The following is a 17,058-nucleotide window of genomic DNA, read 5'->3' as shown; positions in this document are numbered from 1 at the left end:
GAAGTGAAGTGAAGTTGCTCAGTCGTGTCCGACTCTTTGCAACCCCATTCCAGGCAAGAATACTGGAATGGGTTGCCATTTCCTTCTCCAGGAGATCTTCCTGACCCAGGGATTGAACCCAGGTCTCCCGCATTGTAGGCAGATGTTTTACCATCTGAGCCACCAGGGAAGATATATAGTTTTCTATTTCTTCTCAGATGCTTTCTGGAATGTGGCATGGCCCAGGTGTAGAAGTTATTTTGGCCTTATCACATTAGGATTTGAGCTTCCCGGGTAGCTCAGTGGTAAAGAATCTGCCTGCCAATGCCATGAGTTCAATCCCTGGGTCGGGAAGATTGCCTGAAGAATCTTTATGGACAGAGGAGCCTGGCGGGCTACAGTCCATAGGGTTGCACAAGAGTCGGACACGATTGAGCGACTAAAAAACATTAGGATTTCCTTCATTCAGTTTTCTCTTCTGAAAAGTGTTACTTGTTCAGCTTAAATTTCATCCACATCAATTATACTTCTTTTCTCCTAACTATAAGCTTGCCTCCAGGTTTCAATGTCATTAGCAGAAACTTCCCTTGTCTGTTTTACATGTGATGTTCTAAATTTTCATTTATTTTCTTAATTATTCTCATTCCTTGACCCGTATTCTTTCTTACAAAATTCAGTATACTAACTACATCAGCTTAATTTCTGAAGTTTCAATTCTGTTGTTCTTTTAAACATGTATTTTTATGGTACTTATAATTTCTCAATATGAAATAAAAGTATGTTTATTCCCATTTTAAGATTTAACAGAAGTACATTTAAATCATCCTTATTATCTTTTTTTTTTTTTGTAGACTTTTGGGGTCATAGAACTTTGAAATTTTGAGTAGTTATGTCTATACCAACTTAGTATCATTTGGACTAATTTTAAAGGATTCCTTTAAAAAACTTGCACATTTTATACTCACGATGAGGAAATTAGAAACAGAAACATTTTCCACGTTTATATGTCAGTATTCTGGTGCTCCTAGAAATACTGCTTTGACTCTTAGGTTCTTCTGTTGTTTCTTACGCTCGTTAATGCCTCACTTGAGGGTGTGTCATGCCCTCCCTGGTCCCTCAGTGGATGGGCGGGGCCCCTCAAAGACAGAGGGTGCCAGCCCATCCAGTGGGACTCCTTGCCCTACCAGCCAGGGCTTGGCAGCACTCCCAAAATGGGTGCTGTCCTCCTTCCACTGGGAGGGGAAGTGCTGCTGCTGCTCACAGTGCCTGTCAGGAGGAGGCCATGGAGGAAAGACAGCATGGAGTGTCCAGAAGTGGGCTCTTCCTCCCTCCCTTGGCCTGAGGTCCACGGTCAGTGAAGTTTTCTTTGAATGCTTCATTCTAGGCATGAACCTTACGGGCAGCAGTACCCGGGCCAAGGCCCTCCCTCAGGACAGCCGTCATATGGAGGACACCAGCCAGGCCTGTACCCACAGCAGACGGTGAGTTGGCAGGCAGCGTGCATCTCTGTTTAAAATTCAGACTCACATACTTCTGAAGACTTTTAGGAAGTATAACCAAAATGACATGTAACAATCAGGTTATATTTGCTTATGCTAAAAAGTATTCTTAGGATTTTGAAATCAGTAGGTTAGAAGTAGCTCTTGAAAATATGTTATTGGAAGTTAAGGACATTCATCCTTGTAAATAATAAGCCCAAATTCAAGTATATTTTAGACATATGTCTACTCTATATACTATTATATCAGTTGACATTTTAGCACAGAAATTTGTCAATATATTTTAGTGAATATGTAGGGTGAACAGCTTAAAATATTATATGCTAATAGTGAAAGTTGATCTATTTTTAAGAATAAAACTATTTAAACTGTGTAGGCTAGGTGTGTAGGTGCGTGCTGTTGACAACGTGCTGCAGCTCAGCAGTTGCGAGGTGTGTGAACTAACCACGGCTAACACAGAGGAGCGCATGTCAGACACAGGAATTTGCTGTCACTAAACAACTCTTCAGGTGTAAGACCTCTTGTAAAATAGAAGGGGTTTTAAACATTAATTTGACCAGAGCATGTTTGTATAGAGACCTGTATCATCAAATCAGCACCTTAAACAGTGTTCTGCCATATGCGTGCCTCTGTCCCGCGCTCTCATCAGGAGTTTCCCATCCCATCCAGTGGTGGAAGCCCCGGCCTCCTGGGAGCAGAGCTCAGTGAGGCTGTACCAGCCCTGTCTTCAGAGGTTCTCCTGGAGGAGACCCACATCGGCTGGAGGCTGGGGTGGGGTTCATCCAACATCAGGTGTCAGGGGCACAGGTCAGAGTTAGGAGCCAAGCTGTGTGTGGAGGCATTTCTGTAAAGTTAGGCCCAAGGGGTCTGTTTAGTCCCGGAGCCCTTCGGGCTGGCCCTCAGAGCGCTCCGTCACTTGTGGTGAGGTCTCCAGCTACCTACACAAGCCATCCCCGTGATCTCCAAGCCCCAGTTCCGCGCAGCCTGTGTGGTAGTCACCCTGCCTTGCTCTCCCAAATCCACCTGGAGAATACCAGGAGAGGAGGCTGGTTTTTTCACCCATGCCCTGCTCTCCCAAATCTGCCTGGAGAATACCAGGAGAGGAGGCTGGTTTTTTTCCCACGGAAGTTTTGAAGTACACAAACACAAACAGTACGTGCAGTGGTTTGTGTAGTGCTGAGCATCGCACATAAACTGTTAGTCTGTGGACATGGGCGCTGCCCATATTCATTTTGAAATGAACATTCCACCAGGTAATAACTATTTTGCCTAATTTAAGTGCGTGATTATACCTGCAAAAGCACATTAGTGTGATCTGTCTCTGTGAATTTTCAGAACTACAAGCGCCATATGGATGGCATGTATGGGCCTCCAGCCAAACGCCACGAGGGAGACATGTACAACATGCAGTATGGCAGCCAGCAGCAGGAGATGTACAACCAGTACGGGAGCTCCTACTCTGGCCCAGACCGGAGGCCCTTGCAGGGACAGTATCCTTATCCCTACAACCGAGAGAGGATGCAGGGCCCGGGGCAGATACAGCCACATGCCATCCCTCCGCAGATGATGGGCGGCCCGATGCAGTCGTCCTCCAGCGAAGGACCTCAGCAGAGCATGTGGGCAACCCGCAACGATATGCCTTATCCCTACCAGAACAGGCAAGGCCCGGGCGGCCCCACGCAGGCCCCGCCTTACCCCGGCATGAACCGCACCGATGACATGATGGTCCCTGATCAGAGGATAAACCACGAGAGCCAGTGGCCTTCCCACGTCAGCCAGCGTCAGCCTTACATGTCCTCGTCAGCCTCCATGCAGCCCATCACGCGCCCGCCTCAGTCGTCCTACCAGACGCCACCCTCACTGCCAAACCACATCTCCAGGGCACCCAGCCCCGCCTCCTTCCAGCGCTCCCTGGAGAGCCGCATGTCTCCCAGCAAGTCCCCCTTCCTCCCCTCCATGAAGATGCAGAAGGTCATGCCCACCGTCCCCACGTCCCAGGTCACCGGGCCACCCCCCCAGCCGCCCCCCATCAGAAGGGAGATCACCTTCCCTCCTGGCTCCGTGGAAGCCTCACAGCCAGTCCTGAAACAAAGGCGGAAGATTACCTCAAAAGATATCGGTAAGCATTCCCAAAGCTCTGCTCCTAAAATGATTTCCTGTTGCCATCTAGAATTTTAATTTTGGGTTAGATGTAGTTGGATAACCTTAAAGGGATGAAATTCTGTGACTGCAGACTATCAGGATGTGCTTTTGTGCAGGAGCAATAGTTGGAAGGCACTACTCTGAATTGAGAAGGAGAATTAAAACGGATTTCTTGCATGTGAGTGTTACTCGTATGAGAGGGCGGAGCCCCAGGTGAGAGATGGGGACTCCTCGGTAACTGTGACTGTATTTTGGGCTTAAAGATTTTATCTTAACCAAACACATAATCTCTGCCATGTGTGCTTAAGAGAACAGCTGCGAGGCTGATGGAACACTAGGGTGGCCTGAGAAAATTTGACAGCAAGCCACTCTGTAATTTTGGTAAGGACATAAAGACAGTGAGTTCCCCTTGGAGCAAAACCAGAAAACTGACTATGCTGCATAGACAGACACATAATATGCTATATGGAACTTCACATGTGGATAGAATTTAGGTGATCCCTGCAGCACTGTTGACGGGACCAAGGAGCTCTTTCAGGTGAACACCGATGTCATACATGTTCATCCAGGTGGAATCTTGTAAATCCTAATTAGAGGTTTGGAAAATCTGGGAATACACAGTTTTTCTGCATTATTTTTTAAGTACTTTTAACACAGCTAAGGAAATAATAGAGTTCAGTTTTATCCAAACTTTTTTTCCCCAAATCTCAAAATCATGTGACTCAAAGTTCTTTGCAGTGATGAGAAAATTAAATATTTTAAAGATATGACCATTGTTTTTAATCATTGGACATTAAGGGCAGGGGGGCGGTACGGGGAAGTAAGGCATTCTACACAGAGGATGTGCTGAAGGCAAGAGAGAAACAGACCCTGGGCACCATGTTACATATGGTAATATATATGTAAAAATATATGCATGTATTTGTGTATGTGTATAGATATTAAGTAAACGTGTGTGTGTGTGTGTGTTAGTCACTCAGTCATGTCTGACTCTCTGTGACCCCATGAACTATAGCCTACCAGGCTCCTCTGTCCATGGGATTTTTCAGGCAAGAATATTGGAGTGAGCTGCCATTTACTTCTCCAATTTAAGTAAAAAAAATACATTTAAATTTGAAAAAAAATTCTCAGTGCATGTTATACCAGCCTAGGGAAACTTATGTTCCCGATTTTAAAATGAAATTTGCCCTTCTATTATACAAGTATTATGTGCCTCTCTTAGAAAATTTGAAAATTAGATGAAATTAAAATAAAAGTGGACACCCACGGCCCCTCCCACACAGGAGTTGGCATCTGGCCTGGCTGCTGCTGTGCAGAGTTCCAGCTGCTCACACCATGTGCTTCCACCAGTTTCCTCAGATAGCTTCCCTTAAAATTGTAGACACACGATGGACCTCCCCTCCAGCCCCATCTCGTGACAAATCTTATAAACCTTTGCTCTCATCGTTCCTCTTAGCCTCCATCTCAGGCCAGGCTCCTAAAAATCCAGAACCGTCAAAATGCTAGTACTTGTCAACAGCATGCTCTGTGGTCCAGAGCTCAGACAGAAGATGGCATGGAAGAAGGAAAGCTTTCTATCAGTGAGCATGCTGTTTGGGAATTAAATTTTGCTTATATTCTGCATACTCACCAGCCTTCTGAAGATGCTACCTTGACACATTTGTGAATAGAGTCAAAGACGACAAATACAGAAAGAATCATTCCCACTTCTGTTTAACCTGCAAAGCAGAAAGCTCTTCACCCACAGAAGTTTCTTAGTCAGTTGTCAACCTCCACGTGAAATGACCATGTTTAATTGTCCCTTGGAACCTTTGTTTAAATCAATATTTTAACTTAACATTCTGCTTTTTCTTCTTCTTTTGTTATTTTCTATTCTTTCATGCGTAGAGTTAATCATGTCCTTATTCTTCCACCCATTTTTAGTTACTCCAGAGGCCTGGCGTGTGATGATGTCCCTTAAGTCAGGTCTCTTGGCTGAAAGTACTTGGGCTTTGGACACTATTAATATTCTTCTCTATGACGACAGCACTGTCGCTACTTTCAATCTCTCCCAGGTAAGCCAGCACCAGTCCAACCGAGAACCAAATTAGAAGAAGAAAAGGAAGCAGTGTATAATGCTTAAGCTAATGCCTAAAGCAGTTAGGGCTCCCCAGCTAAAATTTTTTATCATTACAGTTAACTATAAACCAACATCAGTCAGTGTATAGTTGTCTGAGAATTTTGTCTCGAACAATAATTTATTTCAGTCTTTAGTATAAACACACATGTATATTTCTCATAAGAAAACAGTGACCTTGTGTGCACATGCATGTGTGTGCATGGAATAGACAGTAGTGGCAAAATCAAACTGTTGTTTATAATGAGCATTAGCAGGCCAGTGAGAGTTAATCCAAAAATAACACAAAGTTATGGCTGTAGTTAGTGTTGGAAGAGACATCACCATGCAATAAGTTGCAGTGAGACCATACCCTGTTTTTCAGGGGGACCTAACATCTTTCTTTTAATTAAAAAAGTATAAAATTTAAAAAGACTGTTTATATTACAGAAAATATATATAGAGAGAGAAGTAAACAGTTTAATGAACCCCTTATACCATCGTTCATGCAGTAGTAATGAAGTCATGGTCAAACTTGTTTCTTGATGTGTTCCCTCCCATTTCTGCCCCCCCTCTAGTTTATTTTGAAGCAGTCATTTAAAAGCCTCCTACCTTTAAAAACCCTCCTTTGATCTGTGCTAAGCTTGAAGTAGCTTCTAGCATAATAGCTGGAAGAGAGAAGGAGCTGAGGATTAGGAAAAAGGCCCAAGAGCCAGCTGGACTACAAATTTTTTTTAAGAAATATTTAGAAACAAAAATCAGAAAAGGTCATTTTCCCTACTGTGTATGAACAACTCTGCTTTTGTTGAAAAAAGCCAAAACATCTCACTCCCTCCCTTCTGTTGAACTAGGACCAGAATCTTCCACTTCCTCTTTCTTCTCTCCTTTAACTCCTCATTTTAGCCCTGAAAGGCAGTTTTTCAGTTGATACCAAGTATATTAATAAGATCATAAACATCGCATGAAGTCCATTTTAATAGAAAATAAGTATTAAGAACATATACTACCTTTGCTAGAGTAATAAATTTACCTCCTTATGCTGGGTGAGCTGCTGTTGAGCACAATTTTTCATAACCAGCATTGCTTCAGCAATTTTTCCTCTTCCCTTGTCCTGGGAAAAAATTAAGCTTTATGTTGGGGGCGAGATGGGAAGGGGTGACATCCAGACCTCCACTTAAAAAATTGTGTCTTCGTACCCTAAAAGCAAGCTCTGCCTGGCTGGTACTTGGGTGTCCCCTTACTTCTTTATAATTGTTTCAAACTACCTCGCGGGAAACTTACAGCCAGATAATGAAATTATAGTCAATTTCCATAACACCTATCATTAAGAAATCCTTGTTTACTTACTTATCCTTCATCATCCCTAAATGCAGCAGCATTGGTGTTGAGGGAGGGGAGTATGTTGGTTCTCTTGATATAAACATCCGCTTAAAGGAAACAGAGCTGGTTCTCAGAGTTGCTTTTGTCTTTCGGCTGGAGTTGGGAATAGCTGAAATATAAAAGTGCATTCTGTGAAACATTCTCATTCATTTATCTCAGGGACTAAATTGATTTGTTTCTAATTTTCTGTGTTTATGAGCTACTACATTGCTGAAATTATCTTCTCCCCAAAATATATGGAGAATGTAAATTAGAATAACCTGTGGCACCTAAGACAAAAATAACCATAAAATCCTAAGAATAATAACCATAAAAATCTAGGCAAGCAGAGTTTCAGATAAATAAAAGAGGAGAACAGACTCACTTTGGGTGAATGAGTCTATAAAATCCATGTTCCCACTCTTCTAGTAAGAATGGTACTGTGTCTAAGCCAGAAACAAAGGTAAAGAACAGCAGAGCACTCCCTCGGGGATAGTATCAGAAATGGGAAAGTAACAAGTAAGTTTTCATGTTAATGGTGTAAGAAAGTAAACACCAAGTAAGAAAGTAAGTGTTGATTAATGAAAAATTCAGGAAGATAGTTCTAACTTACACATGGTTTCTTTTTCTTGGCCTAGCCAAAAAAAAACATTAAAATGTGAAAATAATCATAGAGATACATGGCTAGCTAGCAGGATTTTCACCCTCTCAGTCACACTGGAGAGGTTATGACATTGTACCTCTTCTCTTTCTCACCCTCTCCAGTTGTCCGGATTTCTCGAACTTTTAGTAGAGTATTTCAGGAAATGCCTGATTGACATTTTTGGAATTCTTACGGAATATGAAGTGGGAGACCCCAGCCAAAAAGCACTTGATCACAATGCGGCAAAGAGAGATGACAGCCAGTCCTTAGCCGACGATTCTGGGAGAGAGGAAGAAGATGCTGAATGTATTGAGGAGGAGGAGGACGAGGAGGACGAGGAGGAGGAAGACAGCGGGAGGGCGGAGACGGAGGACAGGAGCAGCATGGCTGTGGCCTCCCCCGATGCCACCACAGATCCAAAGGAGAAGCCCAGGCAAGCCAGTAAATTTGACAAGCTGCCAATCAAGATAGTCAAAAAGAACAACCTGTTTGTTGTCGACCGCTCTGACAAGCTGGGTCGCGTTCAGGAGTTCAGCAGTGGACTTCTGCACTGGCAGCTCGGTGGGGGAGACACCACTGAGCACATCCAGACTCACTTCGAGAGCAAGATGGAGATTCCTCCTCGCAAGCGGCCGCCTCCCCCTTTGAGCTCCACAGGCAGAAAGAAAGACCAGGAAGGCAAAGGGGATTCTGACGACCACCAAGAGAAAAGCATCATCGCAACCATCGATGATGTCCTATCTGCTCGGCCAGGGGCTCTGCCCGAAGAGGCAAACCCTGGTACCCAGACCGAAAGCAGCAAGTTTCCCTTCGGAATCCATCAAGCCAGAAGTCACCGCAACATCAAGCTGCTGGAGGACGAGCCAAGGAGCCGGGACGAGGCCCCACTCTGCACCATCGCACACTGGCAGGACTCGCTGGCCAAGCGCTGCATCTGCGTGTCCAATATTGTCCGGAGCTTGTCTTTTGTGCCTGGGAATGACGCGGAAATGTCCAAACACCCAGGCCTGGTGCTGATCCTGGGGAAGCTGATTCTTCTTCACCATGAGCATCCCGAGAGAAAACGAGCGCCGCAGACCTACGAGAAGGAGGAAGACGAGGACAAAGGGGTGGCCTGCAGCAAAGATGAGTGGTGGTGGGACTGCCTCGAGGTCTTAAGGGACAACACGCTGGTCACCTTGGCCAACATTTCTGGGCAGCTAGACTTGTCCGCTTACACGGAAAGCATCTGCTTGCCAATTTTGGATGGCTTGCTGCACTGGATGGTGTGCCCATCAGCAGAGGCACAAGACCCCTTTCCCACGGTGGGACCCAACTCTGTCCTGTCGCCTCAGAGACTCGTGCTGGAGACGCTCTGTAAACTCAGCATCCAGGACAACAATGTGGACCTGATCTTGGCCACGCCTCCGTTTAGTCGTCAGGAGAAATTCTATGCCACGTTAGTTAGGTACGTTGGGGATCGCAAAAACCCAGTCTGTCGAGAAATGTCCATGGCGCTTTTATCGAACCTTGCCCAAGGGGACGCACTGGCTGCAAGGGCCATAGCTGTCCAGAAGGGAAGCATCGGAAACTTGATAAGCTTCCTAGAGGATGGGGTCACAATGGCCCAGTATCAGCAGAGCCAGCACAACCTCATGCACATGCAGCCCCCGCCCCTAGAGCCCCCTAGCGTGGACATGATGTGCAGGGCAGCCAAGGCTCTGCTGGCCATGGCCAGAGTGGACGAGAACCGCTCCGAGTTCCTTCTGCACGAGGGCCGATTGCTGGATATCTCAATATCAGCCGTTCTGAACTCTCTGGTGGCATCTGTCATCTGTGATGTACTGTTTCAGATCGGGCAGTTATGACATCAGTGAGAAGGCAGCCTGTGTGAGTGAAGACTATAGAGGCTCCCGTGTAATTGGCTGTGTTCTGTTCTTGTTTCTCCAGCGTAGGACGAAGGAAAGAAAATCTTTGCTCCTCTGCCCCATCCACTTATTTACCAATTGGGAATTAAAGAGATAATTAATTTGAACAGTTATAAAATTAATATTTGCTGTCTGTGTGTACAAGTACATCCTTTCGGGGTTTTTTTATTTTGGTTTTTTTTTTTTTTTTTTTTTTAACCAAAGTTGCTGTCTAGTGCATTCAAAGGTCACTTTTTGTTTTTCAGATTTTCTTTTTAATGTTCTTTTCCATGTCGTATTGCATTTTTGGGGGAAGCAAATTGACTTTAAAGAAAAAAGTTAACGGCAAAAGATGCTATAAGATGGGAAAATTTCACCACACTGAGACAAAAAGGAGAAAACTTATCGATTTCCTAGCTATGTTATTCTTCAAATAATGAAAAAATTGCAACTGTATCCCATCGTCCAAAGCTCTGTGCAATAGAAATTTCTAGGTAGGTATAGCGGGGGCTCACGAAGGTGTGTCAGGCAGCGGTTGAAGTAGGAAATGATACTGGTTTCTCCACAGGAAAATGGTTACATTAGGCTAGGAGCAAAATGGTTTTTTTAAGTTAAGTTTGAAAACATACCTGACAACGATCAGTGGAAATCGCTTCCTCACCACTAGCGTCATGTCTGCTGTCTGTCGTTTGACCTTCCACATGACAGTTCTTCACAATTCCTTTAATCATTTTTTAAATATTTTTTTTACTGCCTTAGGGCTGTGATGTATATAGAAGTTGTACATTAAACATACCCTCATTTTTTTTCTTTTTTCTTTTTTTTTTTTTTTTTTAGTAAAAAGTTTTTAGTTTCTTTTTCATGATGTGGTAACTACGAAGTGATGGTAGATTTAAATAATTTTTTATTTTTATTTTATATATTTTTTCATTAGGGCCATATCTCCAAAAAAAAGAAAAAATACAAAAAACAAAAACAAGAAAAAAAAAAAAAAACAAAAAAAAGAGGGTAATGTACAAGTTTCTGTATGTATAAAGTCATGCTCTATTTCGGGAGAGCAGCTGATCACAATTTGCTTCATGAATCAAGGTGTGGAAATGGTTGCATATGGATTGATTTACACAATGGTTACTAGTACAGACAAAAAAAAAATACAACTAAAAGGAAGAAACACAACTTCAAAAATTTTTCAGTGACGAGAATCCACATTTGTATTTCAAGATAATGTAGTTTAAAAAAAAAACTTGATGTAAATTCCTCCTTTTCCTCTGGCTTAATGAATATCATTTATTCAGTATAAAATCTTTATATGTTCCACATGTTAAGAATAAATGTACATTAAATCTTGTTAAGCACTGTGATGGGTGTTCTTGAATACTGTTCTAGTTTCCTTAAAATGGTTTCATAGTAACCAAGTAAAAGGGGGGAAACAACCCTGTACTAACATAGCCCCTCATTATGAAACCCTGAGGTTGGGAGGGACCTTTAAGGGTACCTACTTTAGAGTGGGGAGCAAGAGTTTGATTTTCTCAAAGGATTTCAATAACTGGCCTTTGTTTGAAGCAGTCAACTCTGACAATATGGCGGTCTGAGAATTTTCCATGTCTGGGGGCGGTGGCTGCCAGCCCGTGAGGTGGGATCACTGGCCTGACAGTGTAACACCCTGCCTTTTTCTAACCCCATCCTAATTTCGATCAGAGTTCAATCTATTCTGTGTTTTTCCTGTGTGCCTCAAAGTTATTTTGCATTTAGTTTACTCCACCTTGTATAATATTTATATTGTGCAATGTTAAAAAGAATATGTTATATTGTATGTGGTGTACATAGTGCAAAGTGATTATTTCTATTTCAGGGCATATTAATATTCTCATATTCCTTCCTATCCTGGTGCACAGTAGCTTTTGATTACTAGTCACTTCTAGTTTAAACTTAATTTCTTCCTGGGTCATTGACTGTTCTCATGTAACAATCGATATCTTTGAAACTGCTGCAGAGTTAAACCATTAGCAGACACCCTTCTGACTCTACCTCTTCACACCACCCTGCCAATCTCAGCAGACTCAAAACTTCCAAGTTTATTCACCAGACCTGTTGTCTGGGTGCACATTAGTCACAGTAATACATGGAAGAGTTAGATGAGAGCGCTCGGTTACAATGAGAGGGTGGAATGGGACTCTCGTGTCATAAAAGGTTTTTTTCCTGCAAGCATTCTCATTATCTGTCAACTCCCACAGTACTCAGTCGTCTTATATAATAATGCAGCCAAATTTATGTTGAATTTAAAACCCATTTATAATTCTACTTTAAATTTATCTGCTTGCTAAGAACAGATTCTAGTGCTCCAAGCTTCAAATTTGGAGATTTGTAAGAGGGAATTCAATATTATTCTAATTCCTCTCTTACAGAGTATGAATAAAAGGTGTATACAAACTTTGAAGTTTGTCAATCAAAAGAGTGAAATATTACAAGAGACTGTTGTTGTCATGGTTTGAGTTGTAATCAATATCTAGAGTCTGACCACTGAGCAACAAGATTTTACATACTGATACGCGATGTAATCTCTAGAATAATCCAGGAAGATTTTAGCATCCTTTCTACATTCTCACCCCAGAATGAAGACTACAGAAGCCCGTGAAGAACTTACAGCCTGCCTGACATCATCTTGCCTACAAACTGAGTTATTGCTTTGTCCTAAAAATTAGTTGGTTTTTTTCCCTATGAGGCTTTTCAGAGATTTACAGGATGCCCATACTTTAAATGTGTACAAAAAAAAAAAAGATTAAAATAAAGGTGCAAAGAAAGTTTAGTATTTTGGAATGGTGCTATAAAGTTGAATGTGTTGGTATTTGAATTTTTTAATGTCACAGAGGATATTACTGGGTGGCATGTGTGCAGAAATAATTATTCAAATGTTTTATTTAAGATCAAGAATGATATAGAATCAGTTTTTGTTGGTGAATGTGGCCTATTCAAAAACTAGTTAGGTGGTTTTTTTAAAAATTATAATAGAGAATGATTTTTTAAAGGGGTTATGAACAGTTTGATAATGCAGAATGTAAGCTATTAACTACCTCTTTTACGAAAAGAAGATGGCTTTCGCCCTGAAATCATTCATTTACCAACTGTTGGAAATACTTCATTTTTTATCAAACACCATGTACAAATTCCCATTATCTGTTCACCTGCAAGGAAGCAAAGAAAGTATTATAAAAGAGCCAAAGTGACCAAATAGTCCATTTTCTTCTCGCTGAGTTTTGTTTCACTTTCTTACCTGGGACACCGAGCATAGCTGCCTGATCAGTCTGCGCTCCACCACCCCCATCACCTCCCTCAGAGACCCTCAGAGTCAAGCGAGCTTTTAAAACTGCCAGTACATATTTGGGGGGATAGTAAATAACCTGCTAAGATGTCACACTATTCATTAATTTAGCAGAAATGCATTGAGCACGTGCTGTGTGCGAAGCTCTGTTCAGGTGCTGAAGGGTCATTCATGAGCAAAGACCCTGATTCAGTTACGTTCTGGTCGTTCTTGTCAGATAATTGTAGAAATAAACTCATCTTCCAAATCCAGTGTTTATGCATTAAGAACACTGAGTATGTATATTTTGTTGACTAAGAAATGAAGTGAGGCTCTAGCTATGGGAACCAGAGTCTGGTAAGAAGGGGTCTGGACTGAAAGAACTCAGCCACGTCACCATGTGGCCTGACCCACATGCTTTTGAGTCTAGAACATGTACTGGGCAGCTGGTCTGCAGCCCCTTCCAGCTCTGCAGTGTGACTAAGGCACCCGGTGCCCTTCCCACTCCTTTGCACACGAGGGTGCTTGTGCGTTCCCAAGTGCAGGGGGAAAACCCAGAGTCATAGCCTGGCACCCAGTGATCCCAGCTTACACGATCAGCCCTTGGAAGTTCAGAAATTGACTGAAGCTATACAAGGAGACCTTGTTTAGGGCTTTTTGTTCTTAAGTCCCACAGACAGCCACATGTACCCATGCCCATCTCCAGTCACCATGTTTCATGCTTCTATCCGTGGATTTGCAGTCCTTCTTTTGTTTTATGATGATCCAAGTCATGCAATCCCCTCAAATGCCAAAGTTAAGTTAATTTACTTCGGGATTTAAATATATGAAACCCCAAGGGGAAGTTGGGGGAAGACCATCCAGTGTGTCCCAAAGTACAAGACTCCTCTTCCTGAATCTGATTTCAAGGACTTAAAAGTTTTACCCCAGCTTTTTCTAAAGTATATTCTAAGGAACAGAAGTGATCTCAAAACAAAACCCACTCCTTACATATTCTCCTCTTGGGCATCTATAATCCACAGTATCACTTTAGAGAGTCTGAGAAATCCTACAAAAAAAGAAACCTTTTTATCCCAAGCATTTCCTGACAATCAACCTTGGAAGTTTTTTAAAATCCATATAAGCATGCTGCCAAAGCTTGGGGAAATAATGACATTAGCTGAGGATCGTGCCTAACTTCTAAACACCCATGTGCCTTGCTTATCCTCAGTGTATTCTTATTTCTTCCACTGAAATTGAGATATCCTTGAAGGAGATGTCACGGAATCTTCTCTTGCTGTCTCTACAACCTTCAGTGAATGAGCTGCTTAAATTCTTTGAATCTCAATTCATCACCTGTAATTCAGTGTAACACCTACCCGAGGACTGGTGAGCATTAAATTAGATAACTGTATAAAGGTCTTATAACCTAAGTGATCACTGTGTATTGCATAGACTTTCCCTTTGGTGAGTGCCCTAAAGTGTACTTCATGTAATTTAAAAATCTGGCCTAAGACAGCATCTTCCCATTTTCATAGTTACATAGTTTGTGTGGCTTTTATCATTTGGGGATTTCTTGTAAAAGCCATAAAGACTCAGTCTATTGATTGGCTGTTTAGTGCCAAGGGTGATGGCATAACTTTTCTACTGAGTGTTCATTTTAGCTGTTGGACATCCAGAGGTGGTAGGAGTCCTCGCCTTTCATTCTGCAAGCCTGTGGGGAGACGTGTGTATCTCTGGAGCACAGTGCAGTTGTGCAGTAAACTTGCCCTGTCCTGTCCTGGAGGGAAAAAAAGTGGCTTATAATATTTCAGGGGTCAGATACCACAGGGGGCTGATCACAGTGTTTTCTTTGCTATTCCTTTCATCTGATGCACACAGCAGAGACCTTCCCTAGAGAAAAGGGACTGCAGTCTTCACACTTAGCTGGAAATGGGCCATACTTCTGTGAGCTATAGAAGTGGAATTCAGGATGTTCTTCATTTCCATGTAAGCTTAAGGTCAGGTAAATAAATAAAGCCTGCGCTTTGATCTTCTGCGGAAATTTGGTATTTAGCTGGGCCTGGATCTGTACATTGGACAAACTAGATTTTCCAAAAGACTCACGGAACCTAAACTTGGATTCAGTCCCTTGAAGATATCCTTGCCCAAATGAAAGCAATTCCTCTAGGCCTGAACCAGCAGCGGGTGTAACACTGCTTCCTGGTAAGTAGTGATTACGTTTGGATGTTTTTTACACTTGAAAGAATTTCACAGCTATTAGTTGTTCTTTATAGAAGCCTTAGTATAGAACATTATAACATCCGTTCTCCAAAAACAGAATCACAGGCTGACACGCAAAGTAGTTGGAAACAAACTGAGACCACCCCTTTCCAAGAATGTGTATTTGTCTTAGGAATGTCTTCAGCTTTATGCAAAATCTAAAGAAGGGGACTTTTAAAACAGAAGCCATGAAGGATATTAGCCACAGACTGAAGGAGGGAGAGGGGGCAAGGTGGGAGTGTCTTGCAGAGTATCAGGACAAGACATAATGGCATATGCTCACTTAGCATCTTTGCCTCTGCTAAAGGGAACACAGTCCAAACTAAATCAAAATCAGGAACATCCGGGCAATGCTCGTCCTTGTACGACAGGTCCTTCTGATAGTCTCACTTTTCTGTTGTCATCTTCACAGTCCTCAAGAGCTTCATCTGCATGTTTTGTGTTGAGATACAAATAAAATTATCACCCACTCAGTGTTATTAGCAGCCCAAGTTAACAGGTCTCAGCCCCCCACACATGCCTGGGGTCTCCCTTCTACATCCAAGGGTTGTGTGAACGCCTGTGAGAAAATCATTATTATATCCCTACTGGACACAAGATGCTCCAGATGCCCAAGTTAGGTTTTCAAATATACCCTAAGACTTGGAATAGAAAGTAAATTTTCTAAAAAAGTATTGTTGGACCCAAGGGCTTTCATAGATGATGAGAAATTAGGATTCTAAAGAAGACTCTTGAGAGTCCCTTGGACTGCAAGGAGATCCAACCAGTCCATTCTGAAGGAGATCAGCCCTGGGATTTCTTTGGAACGAATGATGCTAAAGCTGAAACTCCCGTACTTTGGCCACCTCATGCGAAGAGCTGACTCATTGGAAAAGACTGATGCTGGGAGGGATTGTGGGCAGGAGGAGAAGGGGACGACAGAGGATGAGATGGCTGGATGGCATCACTGACTCGATGGACGTGAGTCTGAGTGAACTCCGGGAGTTGGTGATGGACAGGGAGGCCTGGCGTGCTGCGATTCATGGGATCGCAAAGAGTCGGACACAACTGAGTGACTGAATTGAACTGAACTGAAACCCCAGGAAGCCTTTAAATTGAAATCATCCAGGGAATGGGCCTGTCCAGAAGGAACTGGCAAGTCTTAGGTTGACTTGGGGGCTATTGGAGTTTCCCACCAATTAATGACCTTTTTGGTGCCCCAGCCAAATAATATTGAGGGTTTTAATTCTGTAATATTTTTTCTTTCCAGTTTCACTTTTCAGTCACCCAAAAGAGGGATAAAAAGGGACATGTGAGGAGGACACCGGTTGCTTATATTTAGATCATTGCTTTAAAAATGCTGGTTTAATACGAGCAGTTATTTGTTCCCATGGGGAAGAAAAATGACATGACGTCTTCTGCACATTTAGGATGAATACACTTGAAGCTTGATAAAAAATTTCCCATAAGTGCAATGCTTGTTTTCTTGGTTCAGTGTATTTTTCACCAAATGGTGTGAACATATGGCCCGTACTTCTCTTGGCCATAAGATCTGAAGGGAGAAAACTCCTGATGGCGAAGAGCCATGGTGATTTATCAAGATGAGTTTCAGTTCCAAAGGGGAGCCTGGAGTGATGGCCTCTCTCAGCCAACTCCTGACATGCAATCCCCTCTCCCCACATTTATGTCTAATGTCTGCTTCCATGGGTAATAGCTTGGAATGCATCTGGAAAAAGAAGGGTTTTGCTAATTAGTGGAATTTCATCTTGGAGGACCTTGTTTTCAGAAATTAAATTCGTATTAGTTTGTGGGCTCGAGTGCTGGGCAATTACATCCCCATACAAACGGGCATCTCCCACCCAGAATCGTCTGTAAGGGCCGATGTTAAATGGTGCGATTCCTCAGCGCCTGGAAATCGTGTTTCAGTTCTCACACTC

General features: G+C 42.7%; 1 protein-coding gene across 8 annotated transcripts in view; it reads left to right on the top strand.

The window, feature by feature from the left end:
* ARID1B (AT-rich interaction domain 1B) overlaps nt 1–10,955 on the top strand; it is a 429,234-nt gene extending 418,279 nt beyond the window's left edge. For all 8 annotated transcript variants that reach the window (XM_025294982.3, XM_025294980.3, XM_025294976.3 and 5 more), the window contains 4 exons: nt 1,364–1,460; nt 2,814–3,597; nt 5,544–5,674; nt 7,840–10,955. In XM_025294982.3, coding sequence (XP_025150767.3) covers nt 1,364–1,460; nt 2,814–3,597; nt 5,544–5,674; nt 7,840–9,564 — 2,737 coding nt within the window. In that variant the 3' untranslated portion in view covers nt 9,565–10,955. The remainder of the gene's footprint in view (nt 1–1,363; nt 1,461–2,813; nt 3,598–5,543; nt 5,675–7,839) is intronic.
* The last annotated feature ends 6,103 nt before the right edge of the window (nt 10,956–17,058 follow it).

The sequence above is a fragment of the Bubalus bubalis genome, chromosome 10 (genome assembly GCF_019923935.1).
Source record: "Bubalus bubalis isolate 160015118507 breed Murrah chromosome 10, NDDB_SH_1, whole genome shotgun sequence".
NCBI classification, from domain to species: Eukaryota; Metazoa; Chordata; class Mammalia; order Artiodactyla; family Bovidae; genus Bubalus; species Bubalus bubalis.
Note: the sequence above shows the minus strand (reverse complement) of the source record. Positions and strands in the feature narration are given on the sequence as shown.